The sequence below is a fragment of the Malurus melanocephalus genome, unplaced genomic scaffold (genome assembly GCF_030028575.1).
Source record: "Malurus melanocephalus ecotype Western Australia unplaced genomic scaffold, MMel_1.1 scaffold_86, whole genome shotgun sequence".
NCBI lineage: Eukaryota > Metazoa > Chordata > Aves > Passeriformes > Maluridae > Malurus > Malurus melanocephalus.
This window is the reverse complement of record NW_026623318.1, coordinates 783,489-802,192: the sequence shown is the minus strand read 5'-3', so window position 1 is coordinate 802,192 and position 18,704 is coordinate 783,489. Positions and strand designations below refer to the sequence as shown.

The following is an 18,704-nucleotide window of genomic DNA, read 5'->3' as shown; positions in this document are numbered from 1 at the left end:
AGCCCAGCTGGGTTGGTTTGACTGAGACATTYCATGAATCCAGAGTGACTGAGGGGCTGGATAAAGCAAATGGCRGCTTTTCTGGGATTCCTCTGGTTTAATTTGTGAAGGAAGGGCAAGAATTCTCATTAAAATTGGGAAGGAAGGACAATAATTCTCACTAAATTTGGGAAGGAAGGGCAATAATTCCAGTGCCACTTGTGCCGTAAGCACATGGGATGCGATGGCACAGTTTGGTGTAGKCTGGTGCTGGTTATTTAAGGACTTCATTTGTAAAAACAATGAGTTTTGCTGCCTGTGACTCAATCAATTTATTGGGAAAAGAGAAAACTTGGAGGCCTGGGATAGAATTTAGTATCCTGGCTTTGGAATGATAGCTGTTAATCATTTTGGATGTGCCTTTTTTCTGAACATCCCTTTTTGGGGGGATGTTCTCTTTCTGTAAAACTGTGAAGGAAGGAGAATTCCTCTCGTCCCAGAGAGCTTTTCCAATAAWTGCCACCTGCTGCATTTCCCAAGTTACCTGTGGAGTGTGTTTGAAATTCTGGAAGTTGTGTTTTGTTCATATTGCTGTTACTTAAGGAAAACATCCCTGGAAGGGTGAGCCCAYGAGCGGGAAGTATCCTGGGAATGTKCCAGCTTTGCTGTATTGGTTGTGGGAAGGGGCACAGTGGGAATGAGGCAGCTCTTTCTTGCCTGCAGATCCCATACTTGGGAAAAGGTGGATCTGTCCAAACCCCCTCATTCCCGTTATTTCAAAATTGTTGTGCTTGAAATGAGAAGGATTTAAATCAAGATATTTGGATGATTTTTGGGCATAAAATAATGGCACCAAAGTTGTAGCAGGAAGGAGAACTCTGAAATGTTTATTCCCTGAACTTCCTATATTTTTAAATATATATTTATGAATAGATTATTTATCAGTGATATCATTAAAGAACCCAATCTGTGATCGGAATTCGGATTCAGATTTGTGGAGAGCCCTCAGTATGTGGTTGTAGAGGAATCTGCTCTCTTTGGTTGTCCCAGGACACAGACACAGGTTGGGGTAAAAAAAGTGGAAATTTCTGATGGTAAGGATATTAATCAATCCAGGAATCCCCCAAAATGCTGTTCCCTCCCTCTTCAGGTAACTGAACCCCGTGTCCTGCAGGAGGGTGGTCTCAGAAGTGTCCAACACTTCAGTTTATCCTTAATCCTTCCATGATTTAGTCAAGATAAACTTGTGGATTAATCCCAGGATCGCTGCTGATGTGTGAGTTCTTTGGGAAACAGGGAGAGCATTTTCAGCAGGGCTTTGTGGAGGTAGCTGTGAGTTGTGGTGAGAGCTGGCTGTGCTAGTTTTTTTGGGAGTCAATGTTTATGGCACCCTTTTAGCTGTGAAACTCCTTTAAAATCATCCCTGAAATGTCCCCTCCTAAAAAACACCCATTTCAAGGAAATGCTTTTGGTTTCTTTTCCTGCTTWTCCCATCATGAAGGGAATTTGCAGTTGCAGATCTGATGTGGTGCTCGGTTGTGTCACATTCAGACTGTGAAAAGGTTTTCGCAATGAAAGGAAAAKCCCAGTGTGTCAAAAAGGAGGATTTTTTTGGATAGAAGATGTCCCAGGGTGCAAAAAATCAGGATTTCCAATTCACCAACGTCTCATTTAATCATTTACTGTGGTGCCTTGAGCCTGGGCAGCTCCATGTTGTTTTCCATGAGTTAAAGGATAACAGAGTCCTTAATAATTCACAGGGGGCTGCAGGAAAGTGCTGCTCCTGCCAAAAAAGTGCTCATAGCACAGCTCCGGGAGGAAAACCTAGCTCTGGACAATTTGGATTATCTATTGTCCTCTTTCCATTGGAATTAAGCTTCCCATGCAAAATGCAATTACGGTAATTCCCAGAGCAGCTGTGGYTGCCCCTGCATCCCTGGAAATGTCCAAGGCCAGGTTGGACATTGGGGCTTGGAGCAGCCTGGGATAGTGGAAGGTGTCCCTGCCCATGGCAGGGGTGCAATGGGGTGATCACAAAAGTCCCTTCAACCCAAACCATTCCAGAATTCCAKGATTCCAATGCAATTTGGATTTTTGGAGATAAGGGTTTTGTTGTCAACAGTGCTTTTCTCACTTTATCCTGTCCAGGATTTTGTTCCTGGGACACAGATGAGCCCTAAGCTTTAAAATAGAGGGAGAAATGCCCAAATGGGTGAACACTGGGTGCTTTATGCTCTGAAAATTGCTGGTTTTGGGTTTGGAAGGTGCTGAGTGAGCTCCTGGGCAGGAGGCAGCTGGTGTCTCCTGGTGGGAAAGAGGTGGGGTGTGGAAGAGGCGGTTGATCCAGAGGTGAGGAGTTATCGCGCGCCACTGGGTCCTGATGGGAATTCTTGGGGAGTAGTTAATTAATGCTGCTCTAGGCCTGAGCCTGGGAACTTGCAGGAATCAGGAATGACTGGGATGAGTCTGCTGGAGGAGGTGGGAGAGGACGGGGTTTAAATTCCTGCCRGAATTGTTCTTGGTGTGATCTGTGCTGGAATTGAATCACGGAATCCCAGACTGGTTTAGCTGGGAACCTTCAGGGTCATCCAGTACCACCTCTGCCATGGGCAGGGATACTTTCCACTATCCCTGGGTGCTCCAAGCCCCAATATCCAGCCTGACCTTGGACACWTACAGGGATCCAGGGGGAGCCATAGCTTCTCTGGGAAATACTTTTGAGTCCCTCCCCACCCTCCCAGGGAACAATTCCTTCCCAATATCCTGTCCCTCTGGCAGTGGGAAGCCATTCCCTGTGTCCTGTCCCTCCATCCCTTGTTCCCAGTCCGTCTCCGGCTCTCCTGAAGCCCCTTTAGGGGCCCTGAAAGGGGCTRTAAGGTCTCCCTGAAGGCTTCTCCAGTACTGGAAGGCGGCATTCAGGTGCAGTCTCCTGGAGTGTGAAAACAAACATACTTAAAGTTTAAATTCAGGATATTTTGTAGTCTGGGACCACAGAAACAGCATAAGAAAAGCAGCGTTCTACTCTCAGTTAAGTTTATATGCTGAACTCTCTCTAAAAAAACCCAAGGATTAAATGAGGAAAGGCCTTTTAGCTGGGTCATCAAYAAGTCAGTTACAAAGCCTCAGCCCACACTTCAGAAGAGATTTTGTTCCAAGCTGGAGAAGTCTGAGGAATTGATTTTTTTCAGGACAGAGCCAGGCACCAAAGTCAGACCCAGGGTATCCATTTCTCTTCTATCATCATGAAAAATTCACCAGGTGCAAGAAAATGCTGCGGAACTGAGTTCAAACCCTGCCCAAAATTCAATTCTTCCAACTCCATCTTCTTTCTCTTCCACAGGGCAAACCCGAAACGGTGCCGAGAGCCGGTTTTATCAAAGGCCCCGTGTTCAAAGGTGTCGCCTCGAGCCGCTTTTTGCCCAAAGGCACCAAAACCAAGGTTAACCTTGAGGAGCAGGGAAGACAAAAAGTGTCTTTCAGCTTTAGTTTAACCAAGAAAACTTTACCCAATCGATTCCTGACTGCTCTGGGAAATGAGAAACAAAATGAAACTCCCACTCCTCCGGCGGTTCCCCTCCCAACTGATTTTAACCCCAAAAATAAACTGGACCTGGGGGATGCAGCTGGTTCAGCTGAGGAATCTTCGCCTCCGAAACCGAAGGTAGAACTCGGGAAGATTCATTTTAAAAAGCATTTACTGAACGTCACAGCAAAGCCACCCCCGGCACCGGCAGCGCCGCTCGTGACACCGGTGACGGAACCGGTGGCCTTGGCTGTGGATTTCCCACCSACGCCGCCGCCGCCTCCTCCRCCYCCRCCGCCACCACCAGCATCACCGATGCCGGTTCCCGGAGCCGCGGCCCCACCGCCGGCGCTGCCAGTGACGCCAATGTCGGCCCTGCTGCTGTCGCCGCCCGGGGAGGCCGAAGCCCCTGTGCTGAGGGAGCCAAGCCATGTGCTGCCCCGGGAGGCCTTGGAGCCGGAGGCCAAACAGGAGCCGGCGTCACACGGCTCTGAGGAGCGCGTGGCCCAAACCGCGCCCGAGCGGACAGAGAGAACCCCGCCGAAGGAAGATTCCCATATTGGGAAGGAGGATGAGGTTTCAGACGGCTCGAAGGGTGCTCCTGCGTGCTCCCGGAGGCAGGGGGCCAAGAGGAAGTTCTCCCAGTCGGATGGCGCACCACAGGGCTCTGAGTCCGACGAGGACTCCGTGAGGACCTCCTCCAGCCAGCGGTCGCATGAGCAGAAGATATCCAGCACAGAAAAGGAAAGAGATCCCAGACGGAGCTCCGCGTCCATCCGCAGTGACGACCCGGGCAAGTCCTCGTCGCGCTCCAAGTCGGACAGGGATGAAAAGTACTCGAGCTATTCCAAATCGGAGAGAGACTCGCGKTACTCGTCCTCCCGCTCCCGCTCGGACAGAGAGAGGAGGCGAAGCCGGTCTCATTCCCGTTCCCGCTCTGATCGCAGCTCCCGAACCAGCTCCTCCTACTCGAGGTCGGAGCGCTCGCATTACTACGACTCCGACCGCCGGTACCACCGGAGCTCCCCGTACCGGGAGCGGTCACGATATTCCCGGTCGTACGCGGACAGCCGGGCGCGGGACAGCTCGGACTCGGAGGATGAGTACAGGAGGACACATTCCAGGTCGAGTGACTCCCGGCGTACGTCCTCCCATTCCTCCTCCTCCTACAGAGACTCGAGATCCTCTTACTCCAAGTCGGACAGGGACAGCAAAGTGGAGTCGTCTCACACCGACGTGGACAGGAGAGGGAGGTCGTCTTCAAAAGCGGATCGAGATTCCAAAAGGACTTCCGAAAGTGAAGTATCCAAAAGGTGCTCTCCCCTTGATGAACTGGGCTATCGGAAGGGGACATCCCATTCCAAGCCCGACAGTAATGTGAATTCCTCCCGCCATAGATCCACCCCTTCCAAGGCCCCCGCACCAAAGCCTGATAAATTTAAGAGTTCTTTCTGTTGTACAGAATCGATCGAAGAAATCAAGTCCAAGTCTAATTCTCTAGATTTAGAGACCTCTTGTGTAAAGAACAATGAGATCAGGGTGTCCAGTGCGAGAAAGTTGGAAAGGGAAAAGACGCGTTCTCCATTAAATCAGTTCAACGATTCGCCCGCTTTGCCGAGGGCTGAGGAGTCCAAGGCGGGTTTGGCGAACTCAAAATCCGAGGAAGTTGCAGCAAACGAATGCCACGACAGTGTTAAGGAGCAAGAAACGTTATTAAAGGAAAAGCATGATCCTTTAAGGACGTGTTTCCCCACAGAATTGAGTGTGAATGGCTCTCCAGAGGGTCGGGATGAGGGTCTGACAATTTCCAGTGCCTCCAAAGCAGAGGACGTTGCCACGTCCCCTGACCACGGCCCAGGTCGTTTAGAAGCRTCACCTGCCGTGAAGACAAGCCCGTTGTATCCGTTGCCATCCAATGGGTTTGAGAGCATGGATGTGTCCCAAGAGCAGGAGCTGGATGATTCCCAGGTCCAGTCCAGCGAGTGTAGCAGCCTGTGCCCGGAAGCGGAGGCTCCGGCACCGCAGCAGCCGGAGGAAGCTGCCCCTCTTCCTGTTGTGAATGTAGATCCCCCTAAAACTGTCCTTAAGGAGGCGGATGAGGAGGTGACTCCGTGTGACAAAACCAAAGAACCTGTTTTTTGCTACATTTCCGATGATGCCACCCCTGATTTGTACCACTCGGAAGTGGAAATCGAAGCGGAACCTGCGGATTTGAARGTGACATCCGAGACTTTCCTGGATGTGCAGGTAGAGCCGCAGACGGTGACGTGCAATTATGAGAGCACGGAGGACTCCCATTCCAGGTCTGCCTGTGAGGATGAGCACAGCCATCCTTCCCATAAAATCAGCCTGGCAGTGGAAAGCTCGAGCAGGGATTCCTCCCAGGATGGCTGTTCCCAGAGGCTCCAGTCGGATCATCCTGTGCCGGAGGAAAGCATCTCTTCCAAATGGGACATGCCCCCACCGGGCATATGCCAAGATCTGCCGCAGCACTCGGAAGCTGAAGAGATGCAGGAGTTGGACGCTCATCACGTTGATCTTGGCTCAGCAAAAGGCAAGTCGTCCTTCCAGAATGAACATTCCTATTATTCGGAAGTGCCGCWGGAACACCACAGCAGAGAGGTCGTGGAAGAAGGTGCCGTTTCCACCAAAGGAGCTGAGCCGGATGAGCTGAAGGTGCAGTGTCCCGGCATCTCAGCTGAGAAGGATGAGGGAAGCGAGCCCTTGGTGGCATCAGCTGTTCCAGATGCTTTGTATCCCTCCTCTGATGTCATTGTYACTGCAGAGGACACGGAGATGGTGACCCAAGCCCCAACGTGCGACAGCAGCGGCAACGTTGTGGAATTCGTTCCCGCCGGCCATGACGATTATTCCGACACGGGGGACAGCAACAGCGAGGGGGGCAGYGAGGACAGTGACACGGAGGATTCGGATTCCGATGATGGGACACCACGGAAGCGGCTCCAGTCAGTTGTGGTGGTTCCCAAAAATTCCACCATAGCCATGGAGGAGAACAGCCCGGGCTCCTCCCGCAGCAACCGGCGCTTCTCCGACCACTGGGATGACGAGCGGCCTGAGCCCAGCAGGCCCTACTATGAGGAGAGGTCGGAAAATATGGGAAGTAAAGGCAGCATTCAGATGGAGAGCAGGTGTTCTCCCCGAGGGATGGAGAAGAGTCCGGCAACTTCCACGGAACTGAGCAGGAAGGAGCTGGAGGAGCTGCGGGTGGATCCGTGCCAGGCCCAGAGCGATGGCGTGGACAGCACGAGCCAGGCGGACCTTGGAGCTGATTCCCACGGCAAAGCCGGCACAGAGGCGAGGATGGCACTGCCAGACATGATGGCTGTGGGAAGGCCCATGGTCCGGCTGGAGGAGCAGCCCTTCTGTGTGCCAGAGAGTCTGGAAAGCACCGACATGTCCCGACACCAGATGAGCTCTTCCAAGCCCGACAGTCGGCAAGGGCAGGGTGGGCTGAACCAGTCTGGCCTCGGAGACTACTCCAGGCTGGATGGTTTCCGTGCCCCGGAGGAGATGGGRGCCGTGGGCTGGGACTTTTCCCAGCCGGAGAAGCCCAGCAGCACCTACCAGCAGCCGGACAGCAGCTTTGGGATGTACTCGGGCTACGTTTACCAGCCGGGCTCGGGAGCCTATCCCAGCTCCCAGAGCTACTGGCAAGGCAATGGTTACTGGGATGCGAGGGCAGCCGGCAGGGCTTCCGTGGTCAGCTACGAGCGCATCCAAGGGCAGGTGCCAGATTCCCTCACGGAAGATCACGAGGAATATGAGGACGATGAACATTGGGATGATGACTGCAAGCCCCRCTTTCCCAGCCCCTCTGGAAAATCCCAGATGCCCGGGCAGAAGGAAAAGGGCTCGGTGCAGGCACACGAGATCAGCAGCAATTCCACCAAGGAGCCGGTGCCAGGTGGGGAGAAGAAGGACGAGGCGAAAGCTTCAGAGAAAATTGATGTGAAGGAACGAGGCCCACTGAAAAAAAGGCGCCCGGAGTTGGAGAGTGACTCGGAGAGCGATGGGGACTCTGGGGAGAAGAGGAAGGGGAAGCTGGAGGGGGAGCAGGCAGARCCGGCACCGCAGGATTCCTCCATGGTGGGCAGGCTGTGCATCATGGATGACTTCAGGGACCCCCAGCGCTGGAAGGAGTTTGCCAAGCAGGGGAAGATGCCCTGTTACTTCGACCTCATTGAGGAGAATGTCTACCTGACTGAGAGGTAACTGCTGCTTTGTCTGTATTTTCATTCTTRGGCCAAGTTTGGGACTTCACTTCCATTTGGTTCCATGATAGTTGGGTTTTTATGGCCAAAGTGGCATCCTTTGGTGGGAGGGGAAGGGATGGAAGGCGATATCCCTACATTTGGCAAAGCCACTCCTGGGTCTTTTCTCCTAAAGAGAATCCCCCACTTGGGCCTGGGAAGAGTTGGAAAATGGGAGGATCTGAAGGAAAGGTTGATTTATTGATACCCTTTTTTATACCCTTTCCAGATCCTGCCTGTTTAGCGTCCCAAATGCTGGCTCACTCCCTCTCTGTTGGTACAGAGAATTTTGTCTGTGTGTGGGAACGGTTCTGGGCAAAGAACGTGTGTTTCCAAAGGTTTTGGTTACTTCCATGTCTTTATTTATCATCTCAAATGAATTTTTTTAGATCTAACAACCATAATTTGAAATACAACATTTTTTTTCTTATGAATCTTATTGCCTTCTTGGGATCCCTGCTCCACAGCATTCCCAAATCCTTCATGGAAGCTAAAATATCAATTAGTGGATGCCTTTTATGCAASTCTGATTTTCTCCTTTTTTTCATCCTCTCACTTGACAGCAAAGCAGAGGTGGAAGTAMCCAAACCCACCAGTTTGCCTTGTTAGGATATGGATGTCCAAATAGACATGGATGTGGAGGAGAAAGGAAAACCAGTTAAATGTCCTGGGAATTCTTTATGAGAAATCACCTTTTGTGATCACAAAGTCATCACCAAACCGAGTGTCCTTGGTTATTCCTGTCCCTCCCTATCCCAAGGTTATCAATCCACATGTCCCACTCCTAGGGAAGAAATTTATTTTTCAGTTTTCCCAATAGCAGCTGATAAGAGTTGAGGAASAATTTCTCTACCCAGCTGCTGTCTCACCTGTATTTCCATGACTTGGCTTCCCCAGGAAGAAGAACAAATCCCACCGGGATATAAAGCGGATGCTGTGTGAGTGTCCCACTCTGTCCAAGGAGGAGCGGGCGCAGGGGGAGGTGGCCTGTGGAGAGGATTGTCTCAATCGCCTGTTGATGATCGAGTGGTGAGTGGGGCTYCATGGAATGGCCTGGAGATGGCTTGGGAATTCCTCAGATAACCCAGGAATTCCCGGGGGGTGGCAGTGAACTGTCAGCACTGGCTTGGAGTGACTTTCGGAGCTGCCAGCAGCAACTGGGGCTGCCACATCCCTGGAAGGTTCAGGGCTTGGATGSGGCTTGGAGCAGCCTGGTGTCCCTGTCCAGGGCAAGGGGGTGGAATGAGATGATCCTTAAGGTCYCTTGCAATCCCAGCCAGTCCATRATTTGAATCTTTGGGTRAGCTGCAGGAGATCAGCCCTYRCAATCTCCTGGATYTCCTCTCCCTGGAGCCTCACCAACCTATGGCTGTTGTCTGCTGCTCCCTCCTGGAAGAGGTTTGCTGCTCCAAGGTGCTTGATGGSATTCCCCCTGTGGCATGAGAATTGTGGAAGTACTGGAATTACCTGGCCRAATTCCAATTTTTGCTTTTATCTCATAGCCCAGACATAGGATAGGGAATATCTCGGAGGAATAACCCCCAAAACATGGRGAGARGAGCCCAGTTCACCCCACTGGGATYGCCCTGACATGTAAATAAAGYGAGATCAGCGTTCCAAATGTTTTTATCTTTCCAGAAATAAATGATSTGCATTTGCACACTGACAGTCACATGGTTGTGCTTTTTATAGCACACCAAGTTTGAAGATTTCACACAGAATTTTTGATGATTATTTAGGATTTATTTCCCATTTGAGCCCTTTCTGTTGGTGCCGTTTTCCTGCTGGGAATTGAATTCCTTCATTCCCTTCCCTCCCCTCAGCTCTTCCCGGTGTCCCAATGGTGACTACTGCTCCAACAGACGCTTCCAGAAGAAGCAGCACGCGGATGTGGAGGTGATCCTGACCGAGAAGAAGGGCTGGGGGCTCCGAGCTGCCAAGGACCTGCCATCGTAAGCCTTCCCTCTACCCATGGCCTCTTCCCACTCTTCTACTCCCTCCTGAAGGGAAAAGGGCCTGGGAGTTCTTGGTTTTCCTGGTAGATTGGCTGAGGTTTCTCCAGCCTGTCCTTGTCCTTGCTGGGTGTCCCTCTTCCTCACTRGGAGCTGCCCATCTGTTGTTTGATCTTCCCCTCTGGATTTGCCCTTCCTGTTTTCCCAGCAGCCTTTCCATGGTTTATTCTTGRGATGAATCTGCCTCCCCTTTCTCTGTCCCTGCTGCACTCCAGTTGTGTTTGTTCTTCCCACYTCTGCAAGGCTTCCTCTCTTCCTGTGTCCTCCTCCTCTTTGGACAAGAAGATCTGGAGGGGATCTTTCCCCCTGTTGTTAATTTAGGATTGTAATTCCAAGTGTTGGTTGAGGTGGGGCCAGGAAAAGGGAGAGGAGTGAGGATGCTGAAATCTCCTGTGGCCCGAGGCACAAGGGAGGAGCAGGATGGGGAAACCAAGATGAGGTTTACTGGGAGAAGGGAGTGTCCTGGAGCAAGTCCAGGGAAGGGAGTGGAGCTGGGGAAGGGTCTGGAGCACCAGGAGCAGCTGAGGGAGCTGAGAAAGGGGCTCAGCCTGGAGAAAAGGGGGCTCTGGGGGAATCTTGTGGCTCTGCACAACTCCCTGACAGGAGGGGGCAGCCGGGGGGGTTGGGCTCTGCTCCCAGGGAACAGGACAAGAAGAAATGACCTTAAGCAGTGCCAGAGGAAGGTCAGGTTGGATACTGGGAATATTCCTTCATGGAAAGGGCTGTCCAGCCCTGGCACAGGATGCCCAGAGAAGTTATGGCTGCCCCTGAATCCCTGGAAGTGTCCAAGGCCAGGTTGGAAATTGGGGCTTGGAGCACCCTGGGATAGTGGAAGGTGTCCCTGTCTGTGACAGGGGTGCAATGGGTTGATCCCAAAGTTCCCTTCCAACCCACGCCATCCTGAAATTCCATGAATATACAGAATACATAGAATAAACCCTGCCCAAARGAGAGCTTTATTCCTCTGTCACCTTCCCATGTGGCAGCATGAAATCCCAAATGAATCAGAATTCCCCGAGTTTGAGGCATGTAATCATTGTAGCTACACTGTCAGGATGGCCAGGCTGTGAGTTRTGTTCAGAGGATCCACTCCAGCAAGGATTATTTGTGTTTATTGGTGTCTTTTTGCTAAGAAAATCGATGTTTTYCTCTCTTGCAGTAACACTTTTGTCTTAGAATACTGTGGGGAAGTGTTGGATCACAAGGAATTCAAGGCTCGGGTGAAGGAATATGCCCGGAACAAGAACATCCACTATTATTTCATGGCCCTGAAGAATGATGAGGTGAGCAGTGGGATTGCTAGGATTGCCTTTGGGAAAGGCTGGATTTAGCTGTGTACAGCACCAGCTCCTTGGGAATCCATGGAGCAATGCCCTGAATCCATTAGGAGTGTTTTCCTGAGGAAAGGAAACTTCAAGCCACACTTCCTTTTCTTTGTGACCAAAGGTCACACAAACCTTTGCTTGGTTTTAACAAAATTCTGGTGGCTTCAATGTATCCCAGTGTCCTTAGGGAGGGAAAGGTGTCCTTGGAAAGGAAAACATGGAGCATGGCTCATCCCCTCCATCAGCAAACATCCATGGGAGAGGAACCTTGTTTGGGAAGATGCTCCAAGCCAAACTCGCCCTTTTTGGGTGCCCAAATACACCAAAAATCTGCATTTCCTTTGACAGCCAACTTYATGAAATTGGAACAGTTTTAGCTGTCCGAGTCCCTCTGTGCAGGATGCCACTGGAATATTTATGTATCGGATATCCTGAATTATTTATGGCTGCTTCAGCTCTGTGGGATGTAGAGCTSTTCCCTCTGCCTGAGAACAAGGGGATAAATAGAAATACCATCTCATATTCTCCTTGTCTCTCCCGTCAGGACTTTCTGGGTCTGGGGAGCTTGACAGAAAAGCAGCTAAAAATACTCCAAGTGATATTTCCTCTTTTTTTTCCCTACTAAAATAAGGAATTTTGAGTTTGTTGTGTGATTTTAAGGGGCACAAAGGAGCATTTCCAGTTTGAAAATGAGTTTTATTTCTGGAAGTGATCCAGGGGATGACTTTTCCCTTCGAGTATGAGGTGTGTGGGAGAAGAATTCACCTTCCTTACCCTTCATAGCTGTATCAGAAACAAAATCCAGGATCCACATCCAACTGGAGAMCTCCGGAAAACTAAGAGAAGCGCTCTTTTTGGGGGGACCTTATGTCATAACAAACCCCAATCCCCAAAATAAATATGGGGAGTATCAGATAGAGAGCAGGAAAGGAGATGATTCCTGCATGGGCTGTGTTTGTAGCTGCTTCCCATTCCAGGGAATGAACATTTTKTCCTGGATTTCTTGTTTCTTTTCAGATCATTGATGCCACCCAGAAAGGAAACTGCTCCCGCTTCATGAACCACAGCTGTGAGCCAAACTGTGAGACCCAAAAGGTAAAATGCTGGATCAAATCCCACGGCTTCTCCCTCTGGAGAGCTCAGAGTGAAGCGTTTTCCTTCTTCATTTTGGGAATTTTTGTTGCTGTTGTATCAATGATGTGAAAACACTGGATTTAAACCAGGCAATTTGCCCCATTTTGAACTCCCCTCTGCTGCTTTTCCAAGGATTAATGTGGTTCAGGGAAAGCAACCCTGGAGTCAAGCCTGGAATAACTCTTGGCATCTTTTTTCCACAGTGGACTGTGAATGGGCAGCTCCGGGTTGGATTTTTCACCACCAAGCTGGTCCCGTCGGGCTCGGAGCTGACCTTTGATTACCAATTCCAGAGATATGGGTGCGTTCCATTTCCTGGAGAGGAATTCCATGGGCACTTYATCCTTCCCAGTGTCACTTTGGTCCCACTCACTCCATCCCTTTCCCAGATAATTCCCTTCCCTGCTTCTTCCTCTGTCCAATCATCAATTAGCCATGCTCCARACTTTGCAATATACCTCAAGAATTCCCGTTCTTCCTTCCCCATCCCTCTTTTATGACTTTGCAAGTATGTGAGGAGCTGTAAAACTTCCCAGACGACACATCCCCTCTTCTGGCCTAATCCAGGGCTGCAGGGAAAGCTCCAGCCAGCCTGGAATTCAGATCCTTTTGCTAAACCTGAGCCTGATATTCCTCTATTACTRTTTGGTGAAGTATTAAGGAGCATCCCTTCCTTTTCCTTCTGGATCCTTCTCCAGGCCCTTCCTGTGAGCAGGAAAATCAAGAATGAGTTTTTAGTTGCAGTTCAAGATTATTTCTCCTCCCTAGAAATTCCTTGCGCTGAGCTTCCTTGGTTCTTATCACTGCAGAGCTGCATTCCTCCAGTGGATTCCACATATTCAAAATAAAACCCTACCATTTGCCCAAGAAATTGTGGAATAGAGTTTAATATGGATGCTGTGTCAAGTAGRAAGTACAGAGGCTTGGTAGAAATATTCCTTGAGAATTCTGTTTATTATCTGGCTGATATTTATTTTATATATGGCATATAATATACATTGTATATAATATGTATTATATATGCAATATATAATATATAACATTTATACAATGTATTATATATTATACATATTTAACATCTATTATAAATAACATATGTTTAATACACTATAATATATATAAAATACAGATAGTATATAAAATATATTTATTTATATATATATATATATATAAATAAAATATTTATTATCCATGGCTGTACATGCAAAGCAAATTTTCCATGTGGATTTTGCTCCTTCCATGAATCCTGAGCGCATTCTTTATCCTGTTTTGAGTTCTAAAATTCAATATAAGGCATAGTATATACATATATATATACATAAAATGCTATGAAATGCAAGCTTTTCTTAGGGGATGTATAATCCTGAGGATGAATTCCTTAGGAAAATTAGGATTTTGATGGCAATGTGGGATACGAAGCTTTCAGCCCCACTTTTTCCTCTCTGGCTCCCAATTCTTGACCTGTGGAGAGCCTGGAATTCAAGCAGCCTTGGTTTTCCAGCTAACACAATTCAGGATCGTGGGAGCTGTGTCAGGAGCAAAGACCTCACTGGGGTTTCCAGTGGCTTTTCCATGCAGAGCCATTCCCATCCCTGTTTTCCAAAGGGGGAGAGGTGGYTGTGGCTGGAGTTGAGCTCTCGTTGAACTCCTCCTTGGTGTCCCCCCACAGCAAAGAGGCCCAGAAATGTTTCTGCGGTTCCTCCAACTGCCGGGGGTACCTGGGCGGGGAGAACCGGGTCAGCATCCGCGCGGCTGGCGGCAAGATGAAGAAGGAGCGCTCCCGGAAGAAGGACTCGGTGAGTTTGGCTCTCCCAGAATCCCTGAAGTTGGAAAAGCCCTCTGAGATTGAGTCCAGCCATCCCCCAGCACTGCCAAGGCCACCCACATCCCCAGGTGCCGCATCCACACGGCTCTAAATCCTTCCAGGAATGGGGGCTCCACCACCACCARCCCTTTCCAGGAAGGAATTTTCCCCATATCCAACCTGAGCCTCCCCTGGCACAGCCTGAGGCTGTTTCCTGTCATCCTGTCCTTTGTTCCCTCATCGTTCCCTCATGACTCCTTCTGACCTCAGGGTTCAGTCTTTTCCATGGATTTGCCATTAAAGGTTGGATTGATGATCTTTGAGGTCTTTTCCAATTTTAATGATTTTATTTCACGAGGTCCCTCAATATTTGTATTTTCTTGGATCTTCAGTGAAATCTGTATTTCCTTTCTCCTGGTTGTTTTAACACAAAGTCCCACCAGAGAGGAACTTTCAAAGATCCAGTATTTGCTCATCCATAACTAAAAACAGCCATAAATTCCACATGGATTAAAAAAATTGGGTTGTKTTCTGTGATTTTTAAACATTGATGAATGATGAACAATGTTGGCTTCACCACTTGGAGGATCACCTGAAAATCTGGCAGCTCCAAGGGCAGAGTTTGGCCATCTCCAGGTTGGGAGATGGAACTTGGGTCTCTAAATTCCTTTGGTTTAGAGGCAACACTTGGAATTGCAGGGACAGGTTCACACCATGTGGAAAAACTGCAGAGAATCCAGAGCAAAAGGAATTTTTCTGGGTGAAAACTTCAGCAAGAACCTGCACAGGCTCTTCTTTAATTCCTGCAAATTGTAATTATTTTTCCTACAAATTGTAATTATTTTGTCCTTAAAGACAACAAACCCCTATTTCTATGGATAAGATTTATTTCCTGTTCTTTCGCAAAGTGGAAAAATGCCAGTTTCATTTTTATTTTCTTTATCAGAGAGTGAGCAAGCCAAGAAATGATTACTAAATAATTTGTAGGATGTTTTAAAACACTAATTAGTGACTAAATGATGATGGGTGATATTTCCATGTCCATGTGGAGAGGAAATCTCTGGTTGTAAGGATTACAAATCTGTTATAGTTTATAATCCATAAATCTGTTACAATGTATATGGAATTGATTCAATTCAGAGCATATACATTTTATCTGGAATTAAAGATAATGTTTCAGTGACAAACTCAGGACTGGGAGTTTTGGTGTAGCCACCTGGAATTTCCACCTGTATAGAGCTAAAATGTGCCATTCCTTAGGGAAAGCAGAGGCTGGAGTCAGGGAATTCCCTGGCTTGAGGCTGAGGTTGTTTTCCTGTGGCTGTGGCAGGTGGATGGGGAGCTGGAGGCGCTGCTGGAGAACGGGGAGGGTCTCTCYGATAAGAACCAGGTGCTGAGTTTATCCCGGCTCATGGTCCGGATCGAAACCCTGGAGCAGAAACTCACCTGCCTCAAACTCATCCAGGTGAGGAGTGCCCCTGGGGAGAGGGGGATCATGGGATCCAAGTGACATCCTGGGAGGAAGAGGGGGAATGTGGGAGGCAGGTCCTGCCCTTGTTCCAGCATCCCAAGCTCAGCCGAATGGCTCCATGATCCATTATCCATGAGTTGATTCCCCAGTAGGAGCTGTAGGGTTATCATGGTCCTGCTGCTGGATTCTGCTCCAATCCCAGCAGTTCCAGCTGCTCACATCAGGCTGGACCTGCTCAGGTGCTGAGTTCTGGCTCTGCCATGGCTTTGACCGTGATCCCAGTGGAGCACTTTGCTGTGGTTTTGCCCAGAAGTCTCTGACTGTTCCCACATTTGGCTCTCCAGAACACACACTCGCAGTCCTGCCTCAAGTCCTTCCTGGAGTGTCACGGCTTGTCCCTGCTCTGGATCTGGATGACAGAGCTGGGCGATGGCAGAGGAAGCACCGCCAACAACCTGAAACTGCAGCTGGAGGTCGGTAATTCCCTGGCACTGGGAGCTCTCACGGAACCCTCGAGGTGGGAGAAGCCCTTTAAGATCGAATCCAACCATTYCCCAGCCCTGCCGAGGCCACCCGTGTCCCCAAGTGCCACATCCACAGGGCTATTAAATCCCTCCAGGAATGGGGACTCTGGCCTGTGCCAGGGCTGGACAGCCCTTTTTGGGGAAAAGGGTTTTGGCAGCTTTGCTGAAAGCTCAGGATCACGAGGTTTTTCTTTCCCTTCTTTCTGTTTTTTTTTAAATACAAATTTGTGCCAAGTGTTCATGGCAAACAAACTCAGGTGCCTCAGAACTGCAGGCCTGAAACTTCTGCCCTCAGGCAGATCCTTAATAAACGGAAGGAATTTGCTCCTGTGGTTTTCCTTAGATTCCTGAGGTAGATTCCATGAGCTAGACTTAAAGGRGGCTGCTGTTGCTGTTTATTCCTTGCTGAAGCACAGGGAATTTGAGATCCTGACAATGTGAGGTGGAACTGGAATGTTTCAGTTTTCCATAAGCAGTTTGGGATTGGATGCCCAAAGACATCTGCAAGTTCGAGATCTTTGAGCCCAAGCTGTGCCTGATGCCACCTTGTCCCCAGCCCAGGGCACTGAGTGCCACATCCAGTCCCTCCTTGGACACYKCCAGGGGYGGGGACTCCAAACCTCCCTGGGCAGCCCCTGCCAATGTTTAGTAACCCTTTCCATGGAGAAATTGGTCCTGAAATCTCTCATCCATGACTTGGGACCATCATTAGATGAATTAGATCATCTATTTAGAATTTAGATGAGATATTAGGAAGGAATTCTTGGATGTCAGGTCCTGGCACAGGTTGTCCAGGAAGGTTGTGGACTTYCCATCCTTGGAAGGGTCCAGGGCCAGGTTGGACAGGGCTTGRRGCAGCCTGGGATAGTGGGAGGTGTCCCTGCCCATGGAACAGGATGATCCTTAAGATCCTTTCCCACCATTCTGGGATTCCCTGATCACCTTGGTATTGCTGAGTTAATTCTTCCCGAGAAAAGTGAATTATTCCAAGTWGGACACAGCTGTAAATCCTGATGGCTCTGACAGTGCCCTGCTTGTCCTTGCCCTTAGATCATGAAGACGCTGGAGCTGCTGCCCATCCCCACCAAGAACATGCTGGAGGAGAGCAAGGTGCTGCCCATCATCCAGCGYTGGGCGCAGACCAAGACAGCTGTGCCGCAGCTCAGCGAGGGCGACGGCTATTCCAGCGAGAACACGTCCCGTGCCCACACCCCGCTCAACACCCCCGAGCTCTCCGCCAAGCAAAGCGCCGAGGGCGACACCGACACCCCCAAGAAGCTGGTGTTCCGCAGGCTGAAGATCATCAGCGAGAACAGCATGGACAGTGCCATCTCGGACACCACCAGTGAGCTGGAAGGGAAGGAGGGCAAGGAGGACTTGGACCAGCTGGAGGCAGCTCCCATGGAGGTGACGGAGGAGCAGCAGCAGCAGCAGCAGCAGCAGCAGGAGATCAAAGCTGCTGTGGAGGCACCTGTGGAGAGCAGCAAATCCCAGCCTGTGGAGCTGGAGGCTGAGCCTGAGGCTGAGGTCAAGGAGAGCAATGGAGCGAAGCTGGAAGAGCCCATGGCCATGGAAACTCCGTCGCAGGATGAAGAGGAAGGAGTTTCCGACGTGGAGAGCGAGAGGAGCCAGGAGCAGACAGATAAAATCGTGGATGTGAGCGACTTGGCCACCAGGCTGCTCGACAGCTGGAAGGAGCTCAAGGTAAGAGGCTGCTCCATGCAGCACCTGGAGCTAAGGAAAGCATGAATTTGGTGGTGGTGTGGTGCAAGTGGGGCTGCTTTGATGCCMTTTGGTCAATATTTGGTAACTAAAATGGCCTTTTTTACACAAGGGGTGCTTTCTATATAAATCCTCTGGTGCGAAGTGCCCTGGGTGTGACTGGAGCACAGATGTTGGTGTGTCACACACTGAACCCAGCTGCTGGTTGGGCTTGGGCACACAGGGACACCTCAGCCATCCTGCTGTTTTTTAGCCTGTTCAGGGAAAGGGCAGCTCTGAGGGATTGAGATTCCCTGGTTAATCCATAAGGAAAAGAGRCCAGAGGTGCTATGAGAATTTTGGTTGGAAGTGGTTCGTGTCCATTGAAACAATCAATTCATTCAATCACCATTGAAACACATTCAGGTGGACTTTCTGATCCTGAGTTCCATCCTTGAAAGTGGCCAAGGCTACTCCTAAATGCCCCATCCCTGGAAGTGTCCAGGGTTAGACAGGACTTGGAGCACCCTGGAGTAGTGGAAGGTGTCCCTGCCCATGGCAGGGGGTGGATGATCCTTMAGGTCCTTCCCAGCCCAACCATTCTGGGATTCTCTGAATTCAGTTATCCCAACATCCTCAGCTTTTCCTGCCCTCTCAACATCTGCTTTCCCTCTGCACTGTGTGGAGCCTCCAGGGAAGGGTCTGTTGGCAACACCAGCTTCTCTCAAAGATCATGTTGTATTCAGCCTCGAGGGTCTTTGCAGTTGGAAATGCCCAGATTTGGGTGTTACTGGGRACTTCAGGGGTTTCACTCCCATCAAGGTCTTCTCAAGAAGACCTCTCTAAAGGAAGGGCTTGGTGGCTCCCTCTTTCCTCTGTCCCTGTCCATGGGTGGCCAATGTGATCTTCACTCAGCAGTTTCTTTTTCATGGGGTGTAGGATCATGTCCCAGTAACAATC

The 18,704-nt window shown here is 49.8% G+C and overlaps 1 protein-coding gene across 4 annotated transcripts in view; it reads left to right on the top strand.

The window, feature by feature from the left end:
* Window positions 1–18,704, top strand: part of SETD2 (SET domain containing 2, histone lysine methyltransferase) — a 48,817-nt gene that overhangs the window by 10,855 nt on the left and 19,258 nt on the right. For all 4 annotated transcript variants that reach the window (XR_008965445.1, XM_057367843.1, XM_057367842.1 and 1 more), the window contains exons 3-12: window positions 3,320–7,731; window positions 8,671–8,802; window positions 9,597–9,725; window positions 10,945–11,068; window positions 12,128–12,205; window positions 12,448–12,545; window positions 13,914–14,040; window positions 15,379–15,513; window positions 15,864–15,992; window positions 17,094–17,747. Coding sequence is in view for 3 of the 4 variants with exons in the window: in XM_057367843.1 (XP_057223826.1) it covers window positions 3,320–7,731; window positions 8,671–8,802; window positions 9,597–9,725; window positions 10,945–11,068; window positions 12,128–12,205; window positions 12,448–12,545; window positions 13,914–14,040; window positions 15,379–15,513; window positions 15,864–15,992; window positions 17,094–17,747 (6,018 nt within the window). In the remaining variant the exon portion in view is untranslated. The remainder of the gene's footprint in view (window positions 1–3,319; window positions 7,732–8,670; window positions 8,803–9,596; window positions 9,726–10,944; window positions 11,069–12,127; window positions 12,206–12,447; window positions 12,546–13,913; window positions 14,041–15,378; window positions 15,514–15,863; window positions 15,993–17,093; window positions 17,748–18,704) is intronic.